Raw genomic sequence first — 21,822 nt, forward strand, 5'->3', positions numbered from 1 at the left:
CTGGTGTTGATTTTTGGTACTATTTTTTTTATTTCAGAAATCGAAATCCCATAGTCTAGTGTGTACGCTCATGAAATCTGGCAATGTTTCGTCGAATACTTCACTCGCTAGAGGGTTCTAAACACCTCACGTTTTTTATAACCACCCTATATATATATATATATATATATATATATATATATATATATATATATATATATATATATATATATATATATATATATATATATATATATATATATATATATATATATATATATATATATATATATAGTTTATAATAATGTTATTGTTGATGTTATATACAATATGTATATAACATTAAATAAATGAAACCTCTTTTATTAGAACAAACATATTTCTATAAATATTTCGCTGTTTTAAGTGATAGAGTTTTGTGAGGACGGTTAGCACTGTGGTTGATGTGAAATGCGAGCAAGAGGTATTTTTTATAAATTTAAAGTAGAAACTTTTCTTTAATAAGTTTGGAAAACGTAGAATGAATAACAGTATTATGGTTAAACAACTCTTATTTTAAAGGTGACAAAAAAAGTAAGCATTTTAATGTACTGATGAATTATCTATTAGAAGAGTTATTTGGTAGTGAGGGTCCTTTAAAAGCGCTTTGAGTACAAGATAATACTATAGCTTTGATTCCTTTATAGTGTGAGTAAATTTAATAAGCACTCAAGATAAGCAATGAATTTAAAAAAGTAGTGATTGCATTCTTTAAGTCATAGAAAAAAACAAACTGACAGCGTCAATATTTCAGATAAAGAATAGCCTGTGCAACAATTAAACAATAAATAGCAATAACAAAAAGTGTTTTAATTAAGTATCACTTGCTTAAAGAGAATGAGGTTGATTAAGCGCTGGAAATGTGGTTATTCAAAATGATCATATTTTAGTTTTTTAAGAAAACAAAATCTTTCAAACTGTTTTCCGGGTGTATTTAGCAGTTTTTATCATCTGTTTTAATGAAAATTTAAAATAACTGGTAATTTACAGAGGGCTATATGCGTACTTTTTTCCCACGTCTTGCGGAATTGGTTATCTCATTCTAAAAATTTTTTATCAAGTCACTGCCTCGATCCTCTCTGAAGAATAGAAACTGTTAATTATCAGCTCAAAATGTAAATTTTTCCTTGAGTCGTAAAAAATAATGCGTAATTTTCTTTTGATTGTCTTCTGCTCTTAATTAAATGCAATATCATCTCTATCGTTGAATTTCATTGAAACAGCAATTAGACTCTAAATTTAGTAGCAATGGAGCAGATAGTTAATTTATTCATCTTTTAATTAAAAGCCACAGTTTTTAGTGTTTTTTATAAATAATTTTTTTTCTGGCAGTGATTTCATTTAAAAGGCTAAAGAAAAGCTCCTTTTAAATAATGCGTATCATTAATATCTTGAGCTGAACTATTCAATTGATATACGCTGCTTAAATGCGGATTCCATTTTCATGATTTTAAGTATACTCATTTTCAACGATTCATTTCACTTAGTGATACTTAAGATTATATCTAGTTATTACTGAATCGTTTCGGAAATGTTACATTGTATCAACACGAGACCTATTCTTGTGTGTATTTGCACCTAAGATTTATTTTTTTCTTTGAACACATGAGCATTAAGTTCATTACGGTTCATTATTTTTCCAAAAGCTAACAAAAAGATTCATTTGATAAAAATTGATATTTATCATAATGTAAAGATTCTTACATTACTAATACAGGGTTCATCAAAAAGAAGGACCTGATTTTATTAAGCAATATTTTCGTAACAGACATCAGGATACGAGCTTGAAACTAGAATCAAGAAGCACGTATTTGATGTCGTAGTTTTGTTTCCTCTTCTGCAAGTGTTTAAAATGATCAACACCTGCAGCACGGACCACATAAAGGGATAGAAAAATATATTAAAGCAGGGGTTCTCAAACGTTTTCACCCCATGTACCCTCCAAGGGTAGCATTAATTATTCCGTACCCCGAATAAAAAGTTTGGTTTATTAAACTACGTTATATTCTAACAAATTCCTTAATGTTTGTCTCCAGCTTGGTGAAATCAGTCGTAAATTATCCTCAACGTTAAGTTTGTTTCGATACTTGTTCTTCAAGTTAGTTAAATTCGAAAATTCTTTCTTACGAGTGTTACTCTTAAGTAAGTTACTTACTCGTTGATGTGGTTGTGTGCCAGCTAGGCTGGCAATTTGGGGTGCGCTGCTTCACTTTTCCAACTGTACCGTAATTTGGTGTGAAGTCCGACTTCCACGGTATACACATGCCATAATGACACGTTTATATGCTAGGCAACCATTCACAGCATAACAACACATTCACACAAAAGAAAGACAAGGACAGGAGAGAGAAAGTACATTCATGCCCGAGCCAGGATTCGAACCTGGGGCCTCCCCGTCGAAGTCAGACTCCTCTGACCACTAGTCAGGGCGGGCGGCACTTACTCGTTGTGTCAAGAGTAACTTACTTTGGTAAACACCAAAAGGTACCTCGCAGCAAGATCTGCTAGTTCTTTGTATTATTTATCAAACCTGGTCCAGAAGTAAATTACCAAAGTATCGCAAAACTTTTGCTTTGAGATAGGATCACACGATATTAATCAAACTTTGATCAACATTAAAATTCTAGCATTGGTAGTTAATCGCTCTTTATGGATTTCCTCCTACTCCATTGGTGCTTGCACCACCGATTGAGAACCACACCATTAAAGTCTATAAGTAAGCAGTGTTCATGTACCGCGTTTACCTACTGCACTGAATGACGTTATTGAGTGGATAATGACTGTAAGCTGCTTTGTCAGTGGATAGCAATATGCAGCAATGCGTTAGGTCACACATGTAGATCACAAGCGTTATGCACTCTATTAGGTCATTCAGTGTAAAGCTTGATCACGAAGAGTCGGCGGATGAACGAGAAGCGGAAATACAACCCTTCATTTCGTAATAGGTAGGATCAGCGAGAGCGCAGGTGGCGAATACATACATTTGGAGGAACGTTCCAACGTAGAATTGGGGAGTTTCCTTTTCCATCCATTCTTATTGCAAAAGTTTTTGTGGAAGACATATTATTAATTAAAGATCGTTGTTACAACTAATCACAATTTATTAAGGCATCCGATAGCAATCTTCTGAAAAACGTAAAGCTTGTTTAGCGTATAAAAGCACATATTTTATAAGGATAGAGCTAGAGAGAGAGACATACTATCAATAAACTTGAAGTATATCTGAAAGTTATAGATCATGCTGTCATTTATCTACATTAGCAGGAGCTAAGAGTGAATTTAAAATCAAGGGGGGGGGGGGATAAAACTGTCCCAAAAGGAACCTCTTTCTCCTACATTTTTTTTAAATTTTAAATATACTGACTTTTTGGGGACCTTTATAGAAACTACAAACGTCTTGAATATCCTGTCATACGATTCGATGGGCTGAAATAATTGTAATTATGTAAAATGTATTGCGACTTTTTCTTTTTTTAATTTTTAGAATAAGTTTTATGAAATTCATGGATTTTTTACTTTTAGGTGTTTTAAAAATAGACTATGGACGTGTTTTCGTTATACAAAACGCAGTATGAAGATTAAATGAAGTGGAGGTCACATGCTTAAAATTTTCAATGTAAGTAACGCAAACATAAACTGAGCTGAATGAATACTGGTAAATTATACATTTATTCACAACAATAAAATTATAATGCCACAAAATTCCCCTTAATTGTATTTATTTGTTTTGGCTAATTTATATATATTTATGAGTTATTACTTCAAACAAAATTTACTATAAAATGTCCTGAAATACGGATGAGGCAAGAAATTTGCCTCATGGTAAGTTTTTGTAGAAAATGATTTTGTAGTAAATAAATACACATAAGACAAAACACGTAAGAGCTAAATTGCAAAGGGAATTTTAAAGTTTTACTATACATAACAACCTTTGAAATAGTGAAGAAACGCCTTTTTTTGAAAATCATACTTTGCTTATTTATGTTACCTTTCCTACCATATCACCCGTTATAATTTATGTTTAAAACGATTAATATAAACATAATACAGAGTGCAGTCACATTTATGTGACCACCACGTACTTTCCACGTCAGAGTTAAATAACCAATCACAGAAGGCAGGTGGCAGCACAGTGCAGCTGAGCGTATGTAAAGGGTGTGTGAGGGCTTCGGAAAACATTTAAATCGTTGGCGTAATGCAAAAAAGAAGCGATTTATCTGACGTCCAAAAGGGCATGATCATTGGCTTTCGGGCCAAGGGTGGAAGCATTTCCGAAACGGCTGAGTTTGTGAACTGTTCGCGTGCCGCCGTGGTAAAAGTGTACCGTGCAAGGTAAAATGGGACTGTCCAAAATCAGCGACGTGGCAAATGTGGTGTACCACGGGCCATAGATGACAGAGGCGAACGACGGTTGCGGAGATGCGTTCGGGCAAATAGACAGGCTACCGTTGAGCAACTGACCACCAAAATGAACCAAGGGGCTACCAAAAGTGTCTCCCAAGCTACTATTCAGCGAACAATTGCTGCGTCTGGGCCTCCGAAGCAGACGCCTGGTTCGTGCACCTATGCTGACTGTTGTTCATCGACGACGAAGGCTAGAATTTGCACGCCAGTACAGCAGCTGGACGTCCACTGAGTGGCGACAGGTAGCGTTTTCAGATGAATCGCGTTTTATGCTCCATCGGACAGATGGACGTTGGCGTATAAGGCGTGAAACCTCTGAAAGGAACCACCCTGCAACCATTGCCGGAACGGTCCAAGCTGGAGGCGGGAGCATTATGGTCTGGGGAATGTTTTCCTGGCATTCTCTGGGTTCACTGATCATTGTAGAAGGCATGATGGATCAGTACAAGTACGCATCTGTCCTTGCGGACCATGTTCGCCCCTACATGCGCATTGTTTTTCCTCAGGATGATGGCATCTTACAGCAGGACAATGCGAGGTGCCATACAGCTGCAAGTGTACGTACATGGTTCGAAGAGCACCAGGATGAGTTTACCGTCCTCCCCTGGCCAGCAAACTCACCTGACTTAAACCCAATCGAGCATCTGTGGGACCATCTCGATCGAGTTGTTCGCGCCATGGATTCTCAACCGCGTAATCTAGCGCAGCTGGCCACGGCATTAGAGTCGGCATGGCTTAACATCCCAGAGAACACCTTGAGGGACCTAAGTGCCTCTCTTCCTGCACGTCTCGCAGCAGTCCGCTCTGCGAAAGGTGGTTATTCTGGCTTTTGACAGATGGTCACATTAATGTGACTGGACTGTGTATGTTTATGTTAGTCTGAAACACGTAACAAAATATTTAAACGCTGTTTGTTTCTGGTCAGGAAAAAAGGGAATGCTGTGTCAAGATTATTTTATTGAAAGTTTAATCTTTATGCCAAGTGTTATAAAGGGGAAATCATTGCATTAGAATGATCAAATTTAAACTTCCTCGGATTTAGTACTTGCAACACAGAATTTAACAAATAAACATTAAGTAAAAACTCATAATAAGTCGATTAATTACAAATAAATTCACTAACTGCATAAAAACTGACGACCAACAAACTTGAATCTTTTTTTGTGACAGAAATGAGTGAGAGGAAAAAGACGATAATAAGCCAAAGTAAATAATCCTAATTCAGTCACTTCCTATCTGCACTAAAACGCCGGATTAGACCCTTCGAACCACTACATCGCACCTTAGAGCAGGAATTATAAATGGAAGGAGCAAGTCCAATCATTGGCTTAGCAAAAGCTTGGGCAAAACCCCCAAGTCACGTGACTTAACAACAACAAATGATTGATACGTTTTGCGTGAAACTAGCGAAAGAAACCTGATTTCTTCCAATGCCTCTTATTCCAAAATCCATCACGTGACTTGGCGTCTTTGTTTCACCGAATGAAAGTCTTCCTTTTTTAAAAATTATTATTATTATTATTATTATTATTTGCGCTCACAAACGGAAGCGACTTCACTTCACTTTTTTTTCCTTTTCTTTAAACTCGTAAAGCTGTCTACGGTAGCTTTTTTGTACACTTTTTTTTTGTACCTTTTTTTTGTGCCTTTTGGAAACCAAGGTTGGCGCCCTCTTGCGAGAACCAGTCCACCTCTGCACGCCAACTCTCCGTGGTCAAGACTTAGCTGGTAGTGACTGAACATAAACAATACTTATTTATCTGTTTTAGTGTAATTTACGGTGAAATATTAATCTTCAGGAACAAACGAATAAATGAGAATAACAAGAAGTGGGAGAGTTCGGAGGATGAGGAAGAACAAAATCAATTATTAAGGTTAATAATTTCCTTGGAATCATCGAAAATCATGGGTATGTAGTTACCTGCATGTTGCAGAAGCTCTGATCATTTATGATTCTTGATTTGTTTTGTGCCTTTCAATTTGGTCATTTTAGCAGTGCACTTAATATTTCCCCCTTCTTTCAAAGAAATATACTTAAGACGTAAGTTAGGAAAAGACTTTAGGGATCAATTTTTTTTTCATTGTCAAGAATTTGAATATTTTTGAACATACTTTTTGATTGTTTTTATAATTTCTATGATTGAGTTAAAATATACAAATAGATAAACATGCATTTAAATCACATTCCTTACGGATTTATTTTATGAGTTTGGTGAAAATGTCTTCGGCTAAAACTCTTCGACGATATTTTAATTGCAGCTCCTCTTTTTGACTGCGGTCTAATGTGTGTGTGTACGTAATGCTTATATCTTATGAAGGTTACTGAAGTATTGCGATGTGATGAATTGCTCTCTATCAAGGATACCGGAGTTCAGTTTCATGTCGATTTACAAAGCACTGGTTAGATGTATCCATAATAAAGGAAAATTCCCAGAAAATATAAATGGTTTGTAATAAACAAAAATGCAGGTTGTGTCAAAAAAAAAAAAAAAAAAGAATTTTTGGCATTATAAATTCAAATTATGTTTTTCTCAATCACAAGCGTGTGTGTGAATGTAGGCGTGTGCGTGTGTATGTACGTGCGCGTTTGTGTGTGTGTGTGTATGTGCGCGCGTGTGTGTGTAGGCGTTCGTGTGTATGCTTATATATGTGTGCGACAGTGTGTAGGCATTCATGCGTGTAGGCATGCGTATATGTATGTATGCGTGTGTATGTAGGATATGGACGCAGCCTGGAGACGGTTTTCGTTATAAGAGCAGCATCGGGAGGGGCCGGTTGCCGGTGGTGCTGAAGAGGAAGGTGGGGGAAAATAAATTCATAGGAACGTCATTCAAAGGTCAAATGAAAACAATAAGCAATTCGTGATTGCCAAAAAAAGAAAAAAAAAAAAGAACGAAAAAGTAACGTGTTGGGCTTTTAGTTCAATACTTTATACAAACATAAAAGTATTAGCAAAAATCTTCAAGTCTACAGTTTTTTTTTGGGTAAAGATTTAAGAAATATACAGTTAACTGCAACTTTGATGAGTAGGAGTAAAATATCCTCAGAAATATGAAGTACGTACTATTAAACTTCAATATAAAAACAAGTGAGATAAAGTTTTTATGAAAACTAAATCAAGAACAAGAGATCAATTTTAGATTAAAGAAGGAAGGAAGAAAATAAAAATTGCTGTTTATATATAAGTCTTGAAAAAGAGCGAAGTGGTCTTCTGTATTTCAGTTGCATGATTTTGTTCAGTATTTCAGATAAAAGGAATCGAACTTAAAAATAACTTTATCAGCTGCCAGAAGAGAGATATCGTGACTGCTTGAAGTTTAAAAGACGGAAAATTCTATGGTCAGTTGTCTTTTATGACCCTTTTGTTTTATTTTTCATCTTAGCTGCAATGTCCGAATGTGGCTAACGGTAGTTTACAATTTAACAGTGAAAAAATGCATTAAAAATCTTGCAATAAAAATATTCTCGCTACTTTAGTAAGTAAACTTTTTGAGATTAGGATGTTAGATAAAAAATAGCACATGGACTTTAAATTCCATAGCTTGTAACTACTGTAAAACTAGTACATAGGGTAAGTGCTCCAGTAGTCGGCCACAGAGACATAAAACTGCCTATAAATCGAATATGTATAACTCTAAGTCGGAAATGATCTATTCCCACATTCCTTTACTTGTCCCCAATCATCATCCAATGTCAGTGAAGTTGTAATTATTTTTTATTGTGTAGTAATGAGTCATTTTATTTTAAATGGTGTGCCTATCGAGCCATTCTACTCACTCCCTATAGTTTGCGATTCTACTAATTTTTTTGTTAAGAAGACACACCATCTTTAAATGTTAAGTAACCTTTTTTTTTTCGTTCCACTGTAAATTTGCTTTTACTTATGTTTTAATGGATTGTAATACATAACGTTTAAATTAAAAACTAAACTCCTTCTTAGACTCGATTATTTTTAGAGAGGTGGCCGACAACTGGGTACTGATTCTTATGCATTCCCAATAGTCGGCCATGGCAGATTGACCACTGGTTCTATACTGTTTAGTTGATGTATCCCATAATCGACTACTTAATATGGATTTTCTAAAGTTCATGAAATAGTAATTAAAAATAAGTATTGACACAGTGGCAATGTAGCTGTTTTGAGTAGAAATTCCTTTTCTAACGTTATTTCTTCCAAAGTAAATGTTTAAATTTTGTGCCTTAACTTTTCTTGACAAATAGAGTCGTTTCATCATTTTACTGCTTCTAATGTTGGTTTTAGTGAAGAAATCTCAAAAACAAGGTTGAAAACAGATTGTAAATTCAGTCCGTCGCTGCCCTTAGAATATAAGTTCTAATACTCAACTTGTCATTACCAAATGGTAATTTATCGGTTTTTTTTTTCAAATCATGATGCGTTGATAAAAGTGATAAAACAAATGATCAGACTGCAATTAGTATTTAATCAGCAATAAAAAAAGTATTCCCATTGTGAGGAATTTAGAGGTAATACTTCAATTGTTACGTTAGCTCAAATTGTTTCAATGAGCGTTAAACCTGTGTTTCGTATTGCTCATTTTGCTAAACTATTTGCTTCACCAAAAGTTCAAGAAACCTGTATTCTATTCAGAGTAAGCATTGCAAATGTTAGTGTACCACTTCTTTTTACTGCTTCTAACCAAATATTTAATTCATTGGGTTATCTTCACAAGATACTCAAAATTTACGTCTTGTTTAAAAGTTTGCCGAATTTGTTTTAAAGTAACATGGTTTCAAAAAGTTGCATTTGTTACTACCCACTCCATTTTAGTTTATTCACTGTTCACTAATGTTCTTGTTGAAAGCTGTAAGATTATCTTCATGACATCCCCCATTTCTCAATTTCCATTTACCCACATACAGGCCTGTTATCTGGGCAATAGTGGGGGGGGGGGGGGGGGAAATTGACTTTCTGTATTTTCAAAACATAATTTAAATCTACATTTTTGCTTGTATTTCGATGGATTTTTTCCTATAAAATGCACTGAATTCATATCCTTTGCCCCCCTCCTCCCCTGCAAAAAACTTTGAGAATACGGACCTGCCAACATAATTCGTCTTTCACAATGAAAGTACCTTTTTTTATGATACATTTTGTTTTAGATGTGTCTACGATTGCCGAAGTGCTTTTTGAACGGATTTTTACTTGCTTTGTTTTGCAATGAAATTGTTTCCAAAACTTCAATTTTAATTTTATGTTCCGTATGTTGAAGTTTCGTTCTAATGAACATGGATCAGTCAAGTGTCAATCAAATTGGTCATTAATTCACTCTTTATTGATCATGAATTTTATCAACTCTTTCATTCAGGCTTTATTTTAGCATACACAGTTAAAACTTTTTGCGCCAGTGGCGGTGAGGGGAGGGGGGGGGGATAATCTACATTCTCATGTTTTCAATATTTCTTTCCCAAAAAATCCGGGTTTTTTCCATTCTTTAATTTTTAGTTTCGCAGTACATGATATTATTTTAGTAAGTGATGTAGAAGATAAATAATAAAAAAATATTGCATGTGATGCATATCCAAACTGGTTGCAAATTGAAAAGTAATACAAACATAGATATTACGAAGACGTCAAGAATGCAGAATTCTTTCGTAATTATTGGAATAATTAATTTTGTGAGTACAATGCTATGCTCTAAGTTTCGCATTAAATTTTGTTTAAATTTATTCACTCATACCCCATAAGAGAAATGAAATTGCCGACTACTGGGCTCATACATGGCCGAGCACTGGTTTTCAATGGCCGACTATTGAAGCATTTTCTCGTGTTAACAATATGTTAGTTTTTAAAATATAAATAGTTTCATTTCTGAAACAATTTAGCGAATCATTATCAGAAAGGTATAGACTAAAACCTTACAATGTTTTTGTTGTTGTATTGATTGCTGAAATTTATAGGTTGACAAAAAACAGCAATCACTGTCTTAAATGGCCGACTACTGGAGCTCTTACATCACATCCTATATAGGATGTGATGATATTTAATGAGTCAATGATTACTTATACTCATTTGATGTAGCGTTATTGGAGACAATTTTTACTATGATAAATCTCTAGCTTTATTAGGTATATCTTTAGCGATAAACGTCACATTAAACCATTGACATCGTCACTTTCATTTCAAAACATTTTGTTGGATTTACGAGTATTTTGATTAAAGCAACATAAAAAAGACATTTTATTATATTTTATGGATTCATCTTTTGAATTTCATATTATTTCTTTTGAGTACAATAGTTTATTAAATTTGGGTTTTCTGAAGAATTTTTAAAAATTTGTTAAAAACACGGTAATTGACTGACATTTTAAAAACTACGGTGTCAGTCAGTTACCGTACTTTAGATAATTTTTTAAAAATCATCCAAAATGTATTTCAAGAATTCAATTATACCAGTAACTTAAATGAATCAAATTAATAAAGCTACCTTGAAGACAAAAAGAAGCATAAAAAATATCAGATGCTACAATTTTTTTTTAAAAATAAATATCAGATGTATATCATGATATATATATCAGTGAACATTGCTGACAGGTATGAAATATTTAGTTTTAACTGTTGAAAACTGACAAGAACCAGAATTGCGACTGCAGTAAAAAATCAAAAGCAGTCACTAACTTTAAATTATTTCCAAAAATGTTTACGAAATAATGGGAAAATTAAACTACAGGCCCATTTCATGGAAAAGTCAACCCTCTATCCCTCCCATAACGGCTCATATATTTCATTAAAAAGTAACAATGGTAATGGCGACATTTTTTGTTTAAGAAATTATACATAAGTTTGTGATTTGTTAAGCAGAAAAATATTGTTCATTAGTATTTTAAAGTATTATTTTTGTTAAAATTTAGGTGGCGGCACTGAGGGACAAAATGACCGCTTTTCCGTGAACTAGCCCTAAACAGCAATTTAAAACTTTGTAGAATAAATTAATTTTTTCCCCATCTCGTGCCACTCTTTTTCAGTCGCATACTTATTCGAATAATCATAAAGTGTGTAATTATGCAACACTTCATCATGTTTTTAACCGGCTATTATTGACTTCGTATTCCTTAGCAGCCGCCATATTTGAAGACAAGGGTGAGACACATGTTCCAAAATAGCGCAAGTGCTATTCAGAGGGCAGACATGCAACTCGGGCAAGACACGACGAACTTGTCGCGGTCTTTCCGGTGTGCGCACAAAAGGGAGAAATAACTGGTTTCTCCATGCGCTATTGTGAAGACATTTTAGTCACAGACACATGTGTGCTCAATGTGCAGAACATTTCTTCCGTTGTATTTTTAGTTATTTCCTTTTCTGTGATTTTTATTCTTCGAAAACATAAGCCTTTCAAAGTTTTTCGATTATTTTAAGATGAGCGAGATGCAAATAAAATATCTAGCTTATAGTATATTACTAAGTAATGAATACAGTTTAAATTACTTTCAAGTCAAGTAACTTAAATTTGACGTCCCTATAATGCGAACGAAATGACGGAAAACAGTAAAACTATTCTAAAAGATGACGTAATACAGTGGACCAGCTAGTCACCAAATATGTCCAACGTACAAAAAATTTTTACTTGTAAAAAAGATGAAGTTAAAAAAAAAACTTTTGCCTGTTCAAATGAAACGAAATACATACCCAAAGCCTTGTCCGTAGTACTGTCCATAAGGATACTGCATTCCCTGAATGAATTGCCCTTGTACTTGTGGAAACCCTTGAGGATACCAGTAGCTCATCTGTTGGTAAGGGAAAGTATACTGGGCTGCTAGGTTCTAAAAGAGAGAAACAAGATTTATGGAATAAATACCCTCAAAATTCTTTTTCTTCACACCAAAAGATTACATGTTTGTAAAAAAAAATATTCCACTGCGCAGCTTTTTTATATTTGTACTATGGTGTTACTTTGGTTTTTCTCGATTTTAATGAATGGATTATTTTAGTCACATTTTCTTTGGAAAAGGCTCCACAAGCTTTAAAAATTCAGAAATTTTTTTTAACTACAGTGGCTGCCGCTTATATGGATCACGTTTGTTCTAAACTGTTTTGATTCCATAAAGCGACTAATTCAATAAAAGCGGCTAATTCAATAAAGCTGGATTTCATTCTGTTTTTGACAATTTGATTCGTTCATGCGGTTGATTCAATAAACCACTGATTCAATTAACCGGCTTCCACTGAATTAAGTGATGCCGTCGTGTCTGTGCTTTTAAATGAGTAATAATAAATGAGTTATTGCATTTCAGGTTTATGTATGATTAGAACCAACCCTGGGTTACATAATACTTTAAAGTTTTCAAAGTCGCTTTACCTATTTGTGTGGGTCTTTATATAAAAAAAAAAAAAAAAACCTGATAATTATTTGTTAAATAATGTTTCCGGAACAAAATCCGGATTGAAAATTGAGTTTTGAAATAGAATCCCGACTTTCGCTTACATACTTTAAACGCGAATATTGTAAAAGAAAATGTTTTTTGAAATTACTTCAGTAACGTAATTCTTTATGCACAGACATAAAAAAAAAACAAAAAAACAAAAAAAAAAGAACCATGCGTTGGGTTCGAAATAACGAAAATGTTCCCTGAAAAAGTTTCTGAAAGAATCAATAACTTGTTTTTGAATCAAAAATGTATCTGAAGTAGTTTTAAAATATTATTTTTTTGGGGCATATATGAACATACGTAATTAGTCAAATTTATGCAAAAAGTACATATCATTAACTTTTACACTTATTTCAATGAAATCTAATGCACATTTCAAGCACTTTTCAAAGTTTGACGTACTATTGTTTTTTATTTCTATTTAACAGTTACTGAATTAGCTGCATTGGTTTTCATTTGCTTTGGATTTAATTTTGTAATAGTGTGAGTACAATTTAGTTTTCTTCAAAATTAGGACGCTCTTTTTGCGAAAATTACTACAAAGGACCAGTGCCATGTTGAACTTCATACTGCTCTAATAAACAAATTTTCCAGTGCACTTTCATTTTCATTACTACAAAAATTTATCCATACGTTTTAATAATATCAGCTAAGATTTTCTCTTTGTGGCAAATTTGTTTATATCTATGTTTTTACTTCTGCTTCTTTGCAATAGATGGCGCTACTTGGTCCCTCGTCAGCCGACTATTTTGCTGGAGTTTTGTCGCTATTTTTAAGACGAAATACGAAATTTGTAATACTTATTAAAAAAAAAAGTGTTCACATTCAGTTTTGAAGAAAAATGTCTCCCTCAACTGTTTGAATTTATTTCTTCATGTTCCAGTTTTTAAGTTTTTCCTTGTTGATTTAAAGTTTAAAATCAATAAAACAAGTTCAAAATCTTCCGATTTTTATAACGCTCAATTTTTCGAAACATTATTTGATAAAACATGATTGTTAGAGCTAAATTTCCCATGCCCGTATCGAGAAACTAATCTTTTTAGCTGTTTTTTTTTAATTAACAGACCAATTTCAGGAAACGTTTAGATCATTGAATGCACTTTGCTTTAACGTAATTTATTTCTAAAAATAAAGTAATTAACTGACAATTATAAAAATAATTTGAAAAAAGTTGATCATTGATCAACCAAGAGAAAAAAAGTAATGAGTGAGCTCCCAACCCACTCCCCCGAATAGAGTATCAAATTCTAAGCTATTTTGCTAAAACTTTCAACATGAGAAACTTCTCTCTTACTTCTTGGGTTTTTTCTGACATTTACGATTTCTGAAAATTTTAAATACCTATTTTTAAGAAAATTGAAGCGATGATATTCCACAACAGATTTTTATTTTCTGTTGATTTATCACTACAGTTCTAAAGTAAGAGTTCATTAATCAATCTTAAACCTTAATTGATTAATGAACTCTGAGTTTGAAAAGATCATGGTTTTTCAGTCTTATGTAATTGAAACTTTTTAGAACAGTATTTGAAATTCGATTTAGGAGCAGTTTCATTGAATGTTGTAGACAATCTTGTTTAGTTTTGCCATTGTTGTAAATTCAAAACATTAACTTATATTTATGTTGAAAACAGGGCCGTTTACAAAAAGGGGGTTCTTAGGGTTCAAACCCCCCCCCCCCGAAAAGTTCAGTTTGACATTTTAATGTTCGTTTAGATTTAAAAATTTCCAAAAAAATATTGTTCGAAAAGTCAAATGTCTTTCATATGTATATTAATTGCATAAAACGCTTTCATAATAGATAACCCGACGACTTGAACATTAGCACAAATAGCGCAAAGCTCCGCATGAAAGTTTTTAAACCCTCCCTGAAATTATTTTCTGGTTACGGCCCTGGTTGAAAATTATCAGTTTTTTTACGAAATAAATTTCAGCTCATATTTAAAGTCTTCTAACCAGGAAATCATACGATTTAGTAATAATGAAAAAATAATAATAATAAGTAGCAATCAAAAGGGCAGAGTAAAACATTTTTTTGAACGGATAAACTATTTGCCCTCGTGTCCGTCTTTCAAAATAATAGCCGACAATAATAATGGACGTCCTGTCACAAGCAGACGGTGAAATCGCACGGTAGATTCAATTTCTCGCCAAGTCTTTAAACTTGGCACTTTTCTTTTAAAATTTCGGCAGACTTTAAGACCTTATATCTCCTAAAGTCTGCATGGAGTATGAGGGCAAATAGTTTATGAGTCAAAAAATGCTTCAACATGCTCTTTCGGTTGCTAAAGTAGAGCAATAATACAATTTTAGACCAATTATCTACAGGAGTTAAAATAATAAAAAATGAAAATTCAGAGTTTTATATACGGACACACACAACACGAAAACATAGGCGTTGTCCTTTTTTATGGATTAAAATGAAACTACAATCCTTGTAGTAAACAGCATTGACTTAGGCGTTTTGTTTACCTGAAAGTTGTTAGTAACTTGAGAAATGATCTAGCGATTAAACACATTTCTAAAATCATTATTAATTACTTTCTGTAACAACGCTTATAAAACGATTTCAAAAAGTATTCTAAAAAGAAGAAAGAAGAGAAAAAACTGAATTGAAAACAGATACTCAAACAATTTGTTGGGGGGCACGGTAAAACGATTGTTTGGGAAAAATTTTATAAAAGTTTTCATTTTTGTAAAAAGTTTTTGTGTTTATGAACTCATTCGGAGAACTTATTTTGCAGAATTTTCATATTATTAATGATTTAACATTGCAATTCTCGGAGATATATCTTTTTGTTGTACACAAGCCCGTGCCAAGCCTGACCGGCGCCGTCGTGCAAATGTCCTTTGAACGAACTTTCTGCAGAAACATTTGAGCAAAATATAGTTAACACCTGAGTTGAGGTTTTCTAGACAAATGTAAAATGGAAAAAAAAAAGTTTACGTTTAGCATTTAATTTATCGAAAACCAATCTGTAAATTTTTAGTTTTGGAACACAGTGTACGTTTTTACTTCTTACCTCGAAGTTTTTTCAAGTGCAGTTGTTTGGGAGGGGCGATCGAAATTTACTTTTGAAATCTGACTTTTTTTTTGGAAATTTTGCATTGAGTTGCTTTCAAAAAAGAGATGGCCAGTAATCAAAACATTATACCCCAACAATTTTTAAAAAAAACCTTGGAATTAGATCGAAATAATTATTGCGTATTTTAGTCTAACAAGTGTACTTAAAAAAGGGGGAAACCGCTATGATACAGATTAAATTTCTAATATTTGATACACTGTACAGAAAGGATCTCGTATTGATCAATATTTAGTTTGTTTCTGAAGAAAATGTTCCAAAATGTAGAAAATTCTGAAAGTCCCTCTTTACCGGAGATAATGGGTTTTTTCAAGTATGCCGTATTTCAAGTTAAGTTTTTTTCGGGCTAGGCCCGGTGTTGCGAACTCTGCCTTTGATATGCTAATGTGCTTTTGGAAAAAGAAAATATTTTTAATATCAAAGTTATAACATCGCTGTAAATCTCTCTCTAACCTCTAATTGATGAATAACTACGCAAACTTTTATGCCTGTCAAAACCATGACAACAGAGCACTGATTATATTTCTAAATTGAAATAGAGGATATTCGCGCTTAAAATCTGAAACTGAAATCACACACATTTCTGGTAAAATCAAAAATTCTAAAACACGGAACCGTTACAAAAGGCATTGAATTTAAGATCCAAAACAAATACATAGTCTCCACAACTTTTGTTTTTTAATTTAATACACAAATAATAAAAAATAAATAAAAAGGGGGGAGGGAGAATCGAGTAAAAATGGTCAACTCGTTAATTTTCGAAACTAAAAAGTTAACCTAAATTATTGTCAACAAACTATTAATATTACGTACATCTAAATAATATGCAAATGTACTTACCGTATTTTTTATGTATGATAACACGAAACAGTGGAATTACAACGAATTAAAAATCACAAAAAGACTATAATTGCACAAATTATAATACACGATGCTCACCGCCAGAACCAAAATGGGGAAAAGCAAATTTCTTGCGCCACCTCGTATGCTCAACCTTGTGTAATATATAGACGTACTGAAATAGCATTCACGACTCCACATTAAGTAGTAAAATGCATTAATAAAAGTCACTTGTTTTCGTGTAAAAGAGTGCGCTTTTGAATAGCATGTTTAGGCACAACAAGCCAGTTTTTCCTTTAGGATTCTCAGCGAGACAGATTAATTGTTTCAATGAGTAGTATAATTTCACTAGCACCATTAGATACAAAGAAGAATTCCATTTAACTTTTTTTGGTTAGAGTTTTTTCCCTTCATTTGGAACATTTTTGATCGGTAGAGCTCGGCGCCTTTTTGGCTCTGGCGCCGTCGAGCCTTGCACATAGGGACGGCGCGGCCTTGGTTGTACACGGAGAATAACACTGATAGTTTAAGGAGTTTGATGCTAATAACGGTGTTAGATTGAAATGTAGTTTTCTAATTTACAACAACTATGGACAAAAATATTTTTTTTTAAATAAAATATGTAATTGATTTGTTAGCTTCGATAAATAAAAATGCTTGACTAAGTTAGGAAAAAAAAAATGTTTTCCGAAGTGAAAAATAAAGATAACTTGGCTTCCAAAAGAAGATGATCAAGCTTCATTGCTTAAAAAACGTTTCGATCACAAGCAGAGCGATACTGGCGCTTGTTATAGAAAAAAGGAAAATATTAGTGTCTCAAGCGAATAAATTGAAGCCTGGCATTTAAAACTTTGTGTAGCGGTATATAAATTTAATAAAAAATCTAATAGTTTTGAAAAACATAGACGTCGATGTTTAACTCCGAAAACGGTCCAAAGAGATGAAAATTACTTCGTGTGAGATCAGGACTGTAAGGAAGGTGGTCCAGTACCTTCTAAGACTCGACCGATGGCATTTTTTGGCCGATGGGCCGATGCCGATTGCTGGCCGATTGTTCAAAGATGGCCAATGGCCGATTTTTTTCTCCAAAAGGCCAATGGCCGATTGCCGATGGCCGATGCCAAAAAAAAAAAAAAAAAAAATCAAATGAAAATAAATTGCTAAGATTGTCAGGGATTTGAAGAATCATTTATTTATTTCACTCTATTTCCTTTCTACGAATAGGGAATTGTAATCACACAAAAAAAAAAAAAAAAAATAAATAAATAAATAAATAAAATAAATAAAATAACTAAATCAGATTTCGAACAAAATTTCTATTTTACGATCACCCAATTTGAAGCTCGCAAGTTTTTTCGGCACACCTGTAAATGCATATGTACCTAAGAACATATAGATGACCGAAATATCCATTTGGAAAACACTTCCTCAGTTTCTCCTGTGATGTCTTCATGCGCGTAAACTTGCGTCACTCAATAACATTATGAAAGAGTAAGTTGAAAACTCATGCGTACGTAGTATGATCTAAAAGTTCGAGGACAAACTGTATAAAACCTTACCCTGAATAGTTCGCATTACCGAAGCAGGACTTGTGCCAACTTTCGTATAGCTTCTAGAAGCACTCCTAGAAGCCATTATTCGCAACCTCCTGTGAGGCTTCTTGCGCTGCTGCTTTAACTTCATTGTGGAGAAGGCGACTTCCATGTTGAGGATGCACACTTCGGTTGGTCAATTATCTGATATGACAAACAAATAACATAACGTTTCGTTGGACTTAGCTCCGTGTGACTTTTACCTATTCCCAGCAAAAAAAAAAAAAACATTTGCAAGGACGCCGCTTTCTTTCGTCCGATGAAGATAAAGCTGCATCACAGGAGGTTGGGAAAAATGGCTTCCAGGGGCGTTTCCAAAAGTTATATGAATATTGGCAGAAGTATAGTCGCTCAAGGTGAACCTTTGAAGGTGGATGTGCTTCGGTAATGTGAGCTATTCTGGGTAAGGTTTTATACAGATTGTCCCCGAACTTTTGGATCATACTATGTGCAATCTGTATTCTGTATCGGGTGTAGTTATGCTTCTCCTTTTCTCGCTGCAGTATGATGAAAGAGAAAGAACAACAGCAAAAAAAAAAAAAAAAAAAAAAAAAAAAAAAAAAAAACAGGAAAGAAAAAAAAAAGGAAGAAAAACAAAGAAGCTGTTAAATGATCAATTGATTAATTTTTTTAAATTGAACATATAACTAAGATTTCAGTAATAATGTATGGATTTAGGTACATTATACATAGTTAAAAAATATTAAATTATATTGTTTAATCATCCAAAAAAACAATAAAAACTTAAGAATGAGAAAAAAACAATGAAACCGTCAACAAATTACACAATGAAAGTGGAAAGATTGCACGTAGACATTTTAAGCATCAAATTAAACAAAAAGGGTAACAGATAAATTACAATATTAAATCATAATAGGAATATTTTTATACTTATTTAAAAATTATGAACAGAAATGTTTGCATTTTTCATAAAAGCTATAACAGTGACATAATATTTTTGCTGGAAAAAGAAATATCCATGAAAAGAGCGAGGTTCTTAAAACGCAGCTACAATAAACGAACTCGATATTTATACCAAGTTAATAATAACTTAATACTTATACTACTTGATCTGATGTTTGCACACATAATATTGAACAATAGGACTGTTTCTTTCAGTCGAAAGTACTACTTTTTGTCACTTTTCAAAAGTCAATATAGTTAAAACAAGTATCAGAAATACAACGCAAATTTCTTAAGCAAAATAATCACTAAATATTTAAGAAATGCTTGAAATGACGAAGGAAGGGGGGGGGGGGTCACCCTCCGATTTTGGAGTAATTCGCAACATTAAACTTCGGCCCCAACTTCGGCCTCATTTTTTCAGTTACAGAACCGCTACCACCAATGTCTCGAAAGAGTTTCTGAATCTACTTCAGCACTTCTGAAGAAAATAATATTCAAAAGTCTCTTTGATTTCCGAAATATGTCACCATCCAAAACGTCTTTAATCAATTTCTTACATTAATGCTCTAAATTCTTCCTAAACAATGGATAAAGCTTGAAAAAAAAAAAAAAAAAAAAAAAAAAAACTCTAATTTTGTGAATGGTGTTAATTTTAAACAACTCTGAAGTACAACTAGAGTTTATATAATTTCAGAATACGAGGGGGGGGGGGCGCAAGTGTTCTCGGAAATAAAAAAAATAGTCTTAAAAAATAGAGTTCAAAGTAATCATAAACATTTGGCATAAAAGCCCTTTTAAAACTTACACCCCAGTTTATTTTGACGTACAGAGGTGGATTAAAAATAGCGCTAATGTTGCAATTGCGCGAGAGGTCCCATAACCAAGGGGCCCCGTAAGAGTTGCAAAAATACTTATGATAAATGTTTTAAAAGTTCCGTGATAGAGAAACAGGGCCCCAAAATGTATTTCGACGGGTCCCAAACTTGTAACTCAGCCGAAGCGATGCAGAAAAGACTGCATTATTATGATTCATATTACAAATATCGAAAAATTAAAAATTACGGTCGGTTCAAAGGTAATCTTACAAAATGTCACAAAAACCAGTTTTGCCATCTCATATTTGTTTCCACGTTGGTCTCCAATTCGGCAATGAATCACCAAATGATCGTCAGTCTAAGACTCTACATTAGTTTTGCATTAAAATAAGTAATTAATAGCCACAAAAAAAAAAAAAAAAAAAAAAAAGAGCAAATAGGCCTTTTAGAACACCCCAGTGAAAACAAAAAGGGAAGTGCACAACTGGAACTTAGGTAACTCCCACATAGGAAATTTTAACCTTCAACAGCTTACGATTTTTGATTTATTACTTATGAGAGATACATACGTACATCCAGCCACAAAAAACAACGCAGTAATTAACTTGTTTGTACCTGACTGCAGTATTAAAAATTCTTTCAGGGGTGACTAAAATAGCAATTCATACTGAAATTTAAGTAAAAACATTTTGTATAAAAACAATAACTCCCTTATCTTTGTAGTAAAAAGTAAAACAGCAAAGGTTCTTTTTTTTTTTAAAACATCGGCCAATTCCATCGGCTTTTCGATGTTTTTTAAGGCCGATGGGCCGATGTTTCCTGCAAGTTAGCATCGGCCGCCGATGCCGATGGCTAAATTGTTGAACCATCGGTCGAGTCCTAGTACCTTCCAACGCAAAAAAAAAACATTATCACACTTATTGTTTCTTTGGCGAGACATGTCCGTCAACGCAGCTATCTTTTAACTGACATTTTGTCCTGTTACTGGACACCCTACTCACCACCGGCACAGTTTGAAAGCTTTGATTATCTTCCTTATCTTTAGTGTGATTTTTATTCATATACAAAATTAGCACACTCGTCTGAGCTCTTGTTACCTTACCTTTTGAAACCCCCTCGTACAAATGTAATAAATTCTGTCTGACAGAGAAATCATTCAACTACTCCGAAACTTCACACAAGTGGTGATAAAAGCATGATAATGTAATTTAAAAAATATTTGAAACTTATTAAGTTTAATATTCTTTTAATAAAAAAAATATAAAACATGAAAAGCAGTTTTTTTTTTTTTTTTTTTTTTTTGCGGAAAACATGTGTTGACAGAAGTTAATTTTTCAGTAAGAGACACAGCTGCTATTCAGTAATATAGACATTTAAATGAAAGCTAAAGGTGTGTTCTATCATTGCAAAGCAGAAAATGTTGGGCTTTTCTGGTTTTTCGGTTGATTATGTGAAATATGTGCATTTTTTATCTGCAATTTTTGAAAAAAATGTTGCAGGAAGAGTTTGTTTTTAATTTAGCTTAAAATAAAATGTTTTGGTGTCTAAAATGTATTTTCAACATTCTTCTATAATTGTAAAATACGGATATTTACTTTTTTATAATTTATAATATTAAGAGAATGTGCAGAGAAAACAGTTAGGTTGAATCGTGTCATAAAAAACAATTGTAAAAAATGTTTTTGAATATATTTCTTTCAACTAACCTGTGAATATGTCTTGCAAGTGTGTTGGCTATTAAAAACAAAGTAATTTTTTGAAGTATTGCAGTCGTTGAAGC

At 33.3% G+C, this 21,822-nt stretch overlaps 1 protein-coding gene across 1 annotated transcript in view; it reads right to left on the reverse strand.

Moving 5' to 3' along the window:
- Positions 1-21,822, reverse strand: part of LOC129218762 (cytotoxic granule associated RNA binding protein TIA1-like) — a 146,920-nt gene that overhangs the window by 8,944 nt on the left and 116,154 nt on the right. The window contains exon 8 of the mRNA XM_054853086.1: positions 12,068-12,201. Coding sequence (XP_054709061.1) covers positions 12,068-12,201 — 134 coding nt within the window. The remainder of the gene's footprint in view (positions 1-12,067; positions 12,202-21,822) is intronic.

This window comes from Uloborus diversus, chromosome 3 (assembly GCF_026930045.1).
Source record: "Uloborus diversus isolate 005 chromosome 3, Udiv.v.3.1, whole genome shotgun sequence".
NCBI classification, from domain to species: Eukaryota; Metazoa; Arthropoda; class Arachnida; order Araneae; family Uloboridae; genus Uloborus; species Uloborus diversus.